General features: G+C 37.4%; 1 protein-coding gene across 1 annotated transcript; it reads left to right on the top strand.

The window, feature by feature from the left end:
* The first annotated feature begins 1,185 nt into the window (after window positions 1-1,185).
* Window positions 1,186-8,287, top strand: LOC140792874 (probable carboxylesterase 16). Its single transcript, XM_073144098.1, has 2 exons — window positions 1,186-2,411; window positions 7,458-8,287. Exons 1-2 carry the CDS (start codon window positions 1,702-1,704, stop codon window positions 7,993-7,995), a joined length of 1,248 nt encoding a protein of 415 aa, XP_073000199.1. The 5' UTR covers window positions 1,186-1,701; the 3' UTR covers window positions 7,996-8,287.
* The last annotated feature ends 2,422 nt before the right edge of the window (window positions 8,288-10,709 follow it).

The following is a 10,709-nucleotide window of genomic DNA, read 5'->3' on the forward strand; positions in this document are numbered from 1 at the left end:
TTTCATGCCTAGTAATTTTTCCTGAAGACTCTGAGGGTTGTCTTACTTCATCAAGTTTTCAAGTTTACCACGGTGAAGACAGTCATGCATCTCATGGCCTATGTGGCCATAGAAGCTACAATACCGTCGCAATAGACACTCGTACTTCACTTAGACCTTAGTCGATGCATCGCTGAGGAGGGTGACAGATAGAGATCCTGTGAGAGGCTTCGAGATGTCGATCTTGATGCGTACTTGTATGAATCTTGGCCATTTGTCTTCCTCAAGTGATAGTGTAAGGACTAGAACACCCACTCTTGTTAGTTTTTTTGTCATGGAGGAGGATAAGTATTCTAGTGGGAGGCCATGGAATTGCACCCAGAATTCTGAGTAGTTGAAAGCCTAGCATTCGACTGACAAGTTGGATTGGAAGGAGTTTAGGACAAATAGGTCCTGAATAAAAGACTAGGGTGAGCTCGTCCTGATGTATCGTTTATCCTTTTCGCTTTCAAATGTCATTAAGATGGTCTTTCTTGCCTACCTCAATAAACTTCGTACCTCTTTCTGTGTTCCATACTTCCATGCCTTTATGAGGGTAGCCTTTAGACAACCTGCATTGAATGGCTTGTTGTTCAAAATTCTTCCAGTCAGACAGTGGTTGGGGTTGCGGCTTGGAATATTATTGTTAGACATCAAGGGACTGGATTCCTCCATGGCATTTCTTTTAAGCATCTCAAAAAAGTTTTCTAGTAGTTCTTCCTTATTTTCCACAGGGTGGAGGGAGTAGAGATAGCAGCAGCTTGGAAGAAATAAGGTATTTGAGGGAAAACAAGAGGTCATGATTTGAATGGAGGCAAGTACAAGTAGGTATGAGAGCAGCTGGAGGTGAGTTCGGTGGGAGAACGTACTAGGCTTAAGTATCAAATAAACTGTCAGTTATATTTAGTGTATCCTGAAAAGAAAATTACTGAATATTTCAACTTTTTATTTGATATAAAAAAATTGAATTTATTAGCGGTCCATTTCATAGGCAAAAAGCTGATTAATTTAAAATTTTACTATTGGGTTGACAATACAGACCCTGAGCTTATTGTAAAGATAAGACTCCTTTAGCATTACTGTGGTCTATTTTAGTAAATAAAGTTTAGCGGAGGGTTAGTTTGGTCACAAACTTGTCGTATAAGTGGCGTATTTGCGAAAGAGCCCAACAAGGAAACGTGATGACCAATTCGCTTCCAGAATTCCTCCACCGACAGCGTCAAATGCATCATCATATTACATTCATGTAATTCTTTCCTTTTCTGTTCCAAATTTCTAATTCTTCGTCATATTTTTTCCTTCTCTTTTCTTTTTTATTTTCTTTATCCTCTTGCCGAAGTAGAATTTCTCCAAGTTCAAACAACACACAATCACATCTTCCACCACCCTTCTCCTCTCTGATCTATTCAACAGCCAATTAATCCATTGAAACTTCCTTCCCATCCATTTCAAAGCTCCCAAAATTTCCACCAACCTTCCTTCTCCAACCCGCAATCCCAAATCAATACTCTTTTGAAAAACGTAGACGTAGTAAGATAGAGGGATTGAGATAAATAGATCCAATTTCCTTTTCTCTTTTTCTTTTTCTTTTTTCTTCAAGATGGATTGAGAGAAATAGAGATTAAAAGATCCGATCTTTGAAAGAGAAAGAGGAGATAGAGGATTCTGAAAACCGAACCGGAGATGCCGAGCGTTAGCGTCAAGCTCTACAGCGTGATTTTCAAGCTTCTTCTCAAGCACCGCCTCCAATCCCTCCTCCAGATCTCGCCGGAACGGGCCGCCGCCTGCGGCGACCCGTTCGGCGTCACCTCCCGGCCAGAGGAGTCCACGGCGCCGGCGAATCCCTCCTTCTCTGGCGACGGCGTCGCCACCAAGGACATCCACATCGATCCCCTCACCTCCCTCTCCCTCCGCATCTTCCTCCCCGACTCCCCCGTCCTCCATCAACCCCAACGCCGCTACAGCTACGACTCGTCGCCGGCGGATCTGACCGCCAACGGTGCCTCGTACGGAGGGTACCTCCCGTCCGCGGGCGGGGGCGACGATCGCCGCCGGTCAAGGAGGCTGCCGGTGATGATTCAGTTCCACGGTGGGGGGTTCATCTCGGGGAGCAACACGTCGACGGCGAACGATCTGTTTTGCAGGAGGATCGCTAAGCTGTGTGATGTGATCGTTATTGCAGTCGGGTACAGGCTGGCGCCGGAGAGCCGGTATCCAGCGGCGTTTGAGGACGGGCTGAAGGTGTTGAATTGGCTCGGGAAGCAGGCAAATCTTGCGGCTATGGGGACTGTGAGAGGGGGAGGGGTAATCGAGGGGCGGAGGTCAAAAATTGTCGATATGTTTGGGGCAGCGTCGGTGGAGCCGTGGCTGGCGGCTCATGGGGACTCTTCGAGGTGATCTTCCTTTCCTTTGGTTCCTTTATCATTGCCATGTTAAGATATTTACTTAAAGAGAGTTTCTCTTGATTTGTTTGTAGAATGTCAATATAGTCTGAATATAATGCAAATATAGTAATTAAAAAACAATTAGCTTCTATTTCATGGTCGATAGTATATAACTCTGTGTGATAGCAAATGTTAGCTGTAATATTTTTGTTTGCATTGTGCGGAATATGTCTAAGCTGTTGGATCAATTGAGGTTTAGCCTTAAAAACTATTTGGTTATTCAAACTTTTGAGATGTGAGGTCGACAGTGCCAGATAAGATATTAACTTAAATATGCCGATGCTATAATTTTTGTATTGCTCCAGAATCCAGATTATCTAATAAGGCAGTGACCACCTTATAGTCTGTGACATAACCTAAATGATGAAGTAAATCAAATACATATGTATGGTGTGCAATTTGGTTACCTATGGTTCACAATTGTTTTGATCAGCTGTACTCTGAAAGCTATCAAGTCCAATTATAGTTAGAAGAGGGTTGTAAATTTGTTTTGCATGAATTTATGCCACAAAAGGAAGAGATTTATTCTCTAGTGCTCATTTACAAGCATTTATTTAATGTTTGATTTTGTTACTGTTCTTGAAAGCTTTGCCTAGATGAATATGCCTTTCGAGATTATTAACTTGATTTTTTAATCATCTGGGTATTCTTTTTTGCATTTGAATTTATGTTATCTGTTATTAATAATATCATCTTACTTTTACTTTAATTGTCTCCTTTGTGAGAACAGGAATTTTTCCTTTTCTGCTGTCACAGAAAAAACAAGAAATATAAAATGTTGACTGTAGATGTTACTTGGTGTAGCACCATGTGTGAATTTGTTATCCAAAATCAAAATTATGATGTACAAATCAAATTTCCCTTCTTTTGATTTTAATGACTAACAATTTGTTATAAACATATAATTAGTTAGTTCTGATGGTGATTATGCGGAATATGTTCATGTATATACTATCACTTGGGAATATGTTTATGTATATGGGGTTCGTTAACCTCTGTTAAAAATGTTTTGTCATTATCATATATCCTTTCATTTACAAAGTAATTTCTGGACTAGACTTAGCAATGCTGCTCAGTCTTAGACTCTTAGTAGGTTACTGTTTTGAATATCTTAGCATATTTGTAATATAATTTTTCCCCATTGGCTTGTAGTTTGATGTGGTTATCTAATGCACGATTATAGACTGCTAATAGAAGAGCATACAAGAGGCAGCACTGCCTAGGCACTTAATTGGCAACTAAAGGGAGTGCCTACAGTCAATCTGCAAGAGATGAAATTGCAGCAGTTAGATCAAAGTAAATAAATGAAAAAATTATGAAGTGATCTTGTAAATTCGTTATAACAATATTTCTGTTCTGAACACAGTAATCAGAATCATCATTAGTCTACAAGAGAAACATACCACTTTGCTTATTAATGTCAGCCTACATAGGTAGGAGAAAATTGATGCGGATGCCTAGCTAGCTTTGCTAGACTAACCAATTTTTGGCACCAAGTTTATCGAGGTGTTTCTTTTTTTTTCTTAACAATGATCTAGGAGATAAGATAGAAGTATGCGTGAGCAACAATGGCCGCGCTGACCGGCACGGGGCGTGCCGACCAACACTTATCATACCGGTAGCATACTAGCACATCAGCACCCTTCCTAGTAGTTTCGCTGCTCACTATCGACTTCGTAGTCGATCTTGTTGTCCAGCTTGCCGCTGTCGCTCATTATCATCCTTGTCGCCCCCTAAGCTTGAGGCACTGCTCGCACCCGTTAGGTGCTCTAGCCTAAGGAGGAAGAAAGGGTCAGTGGGTCGGGTCGAGTTGAATAAAAATCAAGTTGTAGATTCATCGTTGGCGGCAAGTGTAGATGACAAGGTCGACGGCGAGCGGCGAAAGGTGAAGGTAAGTAGTCATCATTTCTTTTTTCTTCCTCTCTTGCGGCACGGCTAACAAGTGTTGCGGCACGTGCCATGCCAGCTAATGGTCGGCATGGACCGTGCTTGTGGCACAACCATCCTTGTGCATGAGCTATAAATAGTAATAAATTGTCAAAAAAATAGTAATAGTGTTGTGCTCTAGTAATTTATGTCTAATCCTTTTATAGAGAAAAACTTATTTAGAACATAGAAAGGTGTGAATTGATTTTAGGATTGTAATTTGTAATTGAAAAGGAACAATAAGAAACCCTAGGGCAGCATAGATGGAGGCATATACAGTAGACCACCAGGCTATTTATGATGGTTGAGTGCAAGGAATCAAAGTATTTTATTGTTCTCCTGCTGCTTGAACAAGAAGATTTTCCTTTTTAGGAAGAAATCTTCTCCCTTGCTCACTTGCATGACTTTTTATTGATGTTCTACTAAGCAAGGTCTTATTTACTGTTATATCTGATAAAACTTAATGATACCAGATTCAAATATGATGTGCCCCACCCTGGGAAACAGAGGAACAACGGTAATCTCACAGTTTCAAGTAATACTTCAGCCACAATACCAACAAAAATTTGGAAATAAACCTACAAGGCAACATGTAGCTATTTTATATCGTAGTGACAAATTGTTGACAAATTCTATTTTTTTCATCTTATTGTGCATATTCAGTGCAATATAGAGCTCTATATTTTCTTGTTGCTATAGCAAATCTGTAGACTAGCCTTCAACTTCTAGAATGTATACAAGAGAATGAGAATGATGCCATACTGTCTTCTCCTAAGTCCTAGTTTTAGCCATTCAGAATGGTTAGGACTTGTGAATATGTCGAAATCAAAATGAGGCAGGGGTTAGTATATGCTGGTTAAGTGGTTATGCCCATTTGCATCACTTTGATACCCATTATTTGTACAAGACATTATTCAGGCAATTCACTGTTGTACAAACTAGTGGAAGTTTTCACCATGCTGGTGAAAGGTGGATATATATATATCTATATATATATATATATATATATATATATATATATATACACATATATAGGTTTATTGCATGTATACTTACTTGGTCCTTGAATATGCTTTCGTCTTCCTACAAACTCAGCATCTTGTGACATGTATGACCTCAATCGTGGGCCTCTGCATGTTACTTTCTGTTATGATGGATTAAAATATTATCAAAGAACTTGAGAGCTTTATGTTTTCTCTAACAAGGCTAATTCTTTTCTTATAGATTGATCCTTGTTTGCTTTGAGATTAAGAGAAAATTTAGAATAGCTATTTACTCCTAAGTTGTACCTCTAATCTAGAGTAGTATATTATAATAATTACTTTTGATGTGACATAATAGTGAGGTAAAGTACAAATATAAATTGAAATTTGACTCAAATACTCTTGATTTGACATGTAAATTTACAATAAAATGTTCTCATTTCTTATAGGTATACTTGCATACTTATAAGTATGAATTGTATACTTGTAAGTATGCAATGAGATAGGTGGGTGATAGAAAAGAAGAGTTAGGTAGGAAAATTATGCAGGAACTTTTGGTTTGTGTAATGAGATAGATAGTGGTAGAAGAGGAGAGAGGATTTTAAAACAATTTTAGTCAAGTCAAAGATAAAATTACAATTGGGCTTATGTATGGAATAATTTGAATAGTGTTTCTAATCTAGAGTAGGAATAATTTGATATTTACTTTTTAATCTAGAATAGTGTTCCCTAATCTAGAATAAGAAAAAAGATAGTCCTAAAGCAAACAGGGCTTTAATGTTATAAATTTCACTGTTAAGTTGCCTATTATGTTGACTCTGGATTATCCAGTCTGGTAGGTAAACGTTCTCCTAATGTTGTCACCTTCTTATTTCCAGTTAAACATTCTACGTAGTTTTTCTAATTATTTGAACTTTAATTGTGGCTTTCCAAATGGGAGCATTTAGTCCATCATTCAATGATTTAGTACTAGCTAATGGTTGTAGACTGGAAAGATAATTGCCTCAAAATTGTTCAGCTAAAATCAATGAGAAAGCATATGAATCCTTCTGTTTAATAACAAATATAACTTAACAGTTGAAGAGTAAATTTTCATGTGGCAGACCCCAATAGTTAATAGTAGATACTTATGTTTTAATTTATCAGTGACTGCTCAATACTATAGGTAAGATAGTAGGGACTGGCATATTTGAGAATTCTAGATGGTTGTGGAGGCATGATTGTTTCTGGAGGGAGAATAATGGGTGCTTGTCACAGGATAGTATATATTAGCTCAGAAATTCTTAGATACATGCTTGAATTTATAGATGAGCAGTAAAACATACTTTGGGCCTAAATGCATGCCTGTACAGTAGAAAGAACTTAAATTTGCCTCAAGTCAAAAGAAGAACGGACTTATTTTGTGCTGCTGAGTGCAAATGGTGCCATTGAATATCCTGTCTTTCTGTAGCAATATATGGAAGGTGAATTATCTTTTTGCCTGATAGTTGAGATAGAGTCTTGTTTTATTTTTTTCTCTTCTCATCATTATTATTTAGAAATGAGATTTGGAGTTGGTTACGTGCAAGAAGGTATGTGAAATTTTCTTAATGATATAGGGAAGTGGGACTGCGAACCTAGTGGTATCTAGGAAAATACCAGCCTTTTAGTAATTTCGTATTTTGAGATTATTATGTAAAGTTCAGATAGCACCATTGTAAGTAGATTGTGGGAGTGAGGGTAATGTGAATTTTCTTTAGTAAAGAAATTATAGGGGGTTATGTCTTATGTTCGATGTCTGTAAAACTATTTCTGCTCCTATTGTCAGATATACCAGGCTGACCTGACTGCTCATCTCACTAATTACTTTATGTTGCACCTGCTGTACTGTTAATTTCTTTGGGATAACTCGCCTGTCTACTGATTTCACTATTCATCCAAGTTCATGTTTTGCAAATTGATGAGGTTTTGGTCTTTTTATCCTAGTCAGTAGTAAGCATAGAAAAGATATTATGAATTGGTGTGCCATTCTTAGGATTTTCTAGATAGTATTTTGTGGTAAATAGTATGACCTAAGTATCTTTCACTTCCTGCTGTGGTAAAACAGGTGTGTTCTCCTTGGTGTGAGCTGTGGTGCCAATATTGCTGAGTTTGTTGCTCGGAAAGCAGTTGAGGCTGGGAGGCTTCTTGAGCCTGTGAATGTTGTTGCGCAGATTCTGATGTATCCCTTCTTTATAGGAAGTGTACCAACACGCTCAGAAATAAAGCTAGCAAACTCTTACTTTTATGACAAGTCCATGTGTATTCTGGCTTGGAGATTATTTTTATCTGATGAAGTGTTCAGCTTAGACCATCCAGCTGCAAATCCCCTCGTGCCTGGAAGAGGCCCACCATTGAAATGCATGCCTCCAACCCTGACTGTTGTCGCCGAGCATGACTGGATGAGGGATCGTGCAATTGCATATTCAGAAGAGCTCCGGAAAGTTAATGTTGATGCACCAGTTCTTGAATACAAGGATGCAGTTCACGAGTTTGCAACACTTGACGGGCTCCTCAAGACACCACAAGCACAGGCCTGTGCTGAAGAGATTGCAATATGGGTGAAGAAGTATATATCTCTCCGAGGGCATGAATTCTCATATTAGATGTACCATCTTTCTTGAAATAGATAGAAGGGAAAAGCATCACCATAATTTTTTTTCCACACACGAGCTGTTGGTTACAGTGCAACCAGTTAGCAGGTTCAACGTGAGTTGAATTTTTTTGTTTTCATCATTTACTTTTGTATCATAAATATGTGAACAGTAGGCTCAGTTGATAATGATGCTCTCCCATTCAGTTCACATTCTTTTATTCCTTTTACATTCTTTTTGTAATTTGGTATTACCAGAACAAAAGTTCATCAGTATGAATGTTTATTCTTTACTTCATAATTTATGGCATTATTATTATGAAAGAGATGACATGAAATCCCATATAAGGGTTTCAGATTGGTAAATACGAAATATTAATATTTTTCTGTCATGTCAATTTCAAGATATACAGCCTTGGTCGAATTCTTTGAAGGTAACACGAAACGTAATATATATGGATATCCTACTATTTTATGTAACTGTCACTAGTCTGTTTTATCACCTACATAATAAATTTTCTGGTAAAAGTACCACAGAGATGTTCATTTACACAAATGTGCAGTTCTTTGTACATTTTCCACTTTGTCTTCTTAAAACTGAGACACTATGTAATGAATCTAGTATGAGATTATCTTTCCAGTATATACTGATACATGTTTATCTGTGCTGAATTTACTTAACCGGGTCTCCTGTATATTCTATTTAACTGGTACTTCTAATGTCAATATTTATTTCATGTTAAGCTCCCAGTATCTAATCTTCAGTTTCATATATATATATTTGTTACTGGGTCCAAAAATAATAATATAACCTCATAAATGATGATCAGCTGACAAGCAAAGTTAGTATTGTTCTGTTTGCTTGTGAGGATCAAGTGATTTGCATGCTTTAGGTTTCAAACATAAAATGGAGATAGTATGAACGGCTTCTTCTTCTTTTTTTTCTTGAAGAGAATTATAGTATGTAGAATTTTGTATCTTTTAGATGCAAACTGCGTGGAGAAAAGTTAATTATAATTGACCTTGCTTTGGTTAAATTAGCTGCCGCACTAAAATTTATAACCATTAGAAAGGTAATATGTGCTTTGCAATGGAGTGATCTTAAGAGGATATATATTAATTCTACTAACTATTTCTTTGGTTTCAACTCCTCTACTTCTTATTTCATGCTTTAGATGGTGGAGCAGTTGAAAGGTGAAATACTGGAAGAAACCAAACCAATTTCTAATAATTAATTAGCAACATGTTTGGTTACCTTCAACTCTCACTTTTGAAGCTCGAACGTTCTTCTTGACCTATTTCTTGCCAGAATTAGGTGTAGGATGGATTGAAGGAGCCAATGTTGAAATACTGAATATGAGGAGGCTCCGATCTCTATCAATCAGTGTGAAAGAGTTCAGACTGCTGCAACCCCTCAATTTCAAAGCCCAACATTTTGTTCTTAGAACTGCACAAAAGGGAGAGAAATGCAGCAGCTATTTATAGAATCCTTAATAAATTAGTAAGGACCGGGATATCAGTGAGTCTGGTGTGACGTCCTTGCATTGCCATGAAAACTGCATGGTCTTCAAATCCAGCATTTCAAGAATGCAATATTGGTTCTAATATCTACCTGACAGTGTGACAAGAATGCAACTGTCAATCTCCTTTTCAAATAAATAGGTTAAAAGTTTAGCTGTAATTATTATTTGAAACACAAGGGCAAGACTAGGAATTCTCATGCTACTGCCTTCCCCACTGAACGCTAATCTTCATTAGTAATCTTCATACATATGTCCATGTAAGTATTCTGAGAGTATTTTTAATATTAGTTTTCATTTCTTTTATCACCTTCTTCGTTCATTTCATTTGTTAGTAAATTCTAAACCCCAAATTTTATACAATCCATTATAAAATATGTAAGTAGGGTGTTATCTGTATGGTAGGGTGCTATTCTTGTGTTTAAATAAGTATTTTCAATATTAATTTTCATTTATCTCTGTTCAGCTGTAGTCATTTAGTATGTCTGTCGTCAAAGAACATGTTCCAAGAGGAGGATATGCAATTATTTTCAAGTAATTTGGATATTATGACTAAAAGCTAATCCACAACATATATTAGTCTTTCTGATGCTAGATTCGAGTCAATCCATAGGAATGTATAGTTAATCTATTCGTAACATACTTCATAGTCTGTAGATAATATAACATAGTCTGTTAATAACCTACATAATCTACTAGTCCTATATCGATAACCCATTGTTACTAGCTATTAGTTAATCCATTCATGCTCTATAGATGATTCAAAGAAGAGATATAACACAGGTTGGAAAGGTTCGCAAGAGAGTCGCAAACACCACCACACCATTCTAGTTTGTCTTTGACTTACCCTAGTGTTCCCAGGACCAAGTGTTATTAATGTACATTATTAGTTCCTCGAAAGCAGGAACCACATTTCTTCTTAGGAACTATCTTGTTCAATGGAAGGAGGAAACTATCTAGTTTGTCTTTGACTTTCTTACTATTGGAGCCATGATATAACGAGAGGAGGAGGAAGAAAAGGAAAAGGTCATCGAGAGGGGGAGGATGATGTCTAGAGGGGAGAGAAGAAAAGAGAAGAAAAAAAAAGTCGAGGAGAGGAGTAAGAATTGCTGATGGCAGTGTAAAGCTCCTCAATAGGAGGGGAGGAGGGGGAACATCCTGCGTCAAACACAACACAGGAGAGAAGAGGTTTCTAAAGTAACATGAG

This window comes from Typha latifolia, chromosome 7 (assembly GCF_019914945.1).
Source record: "Typha latifolia isolate L0001 chromosome 7, TyphaL0001v2, whole genome shotgun sequence".
Lineage (NCBI taxonomy): Eukaryota > Viridiplantae > Streptophyta > Magnoliopsida > Poales > Typhaceae > Typha > Typha latifolia.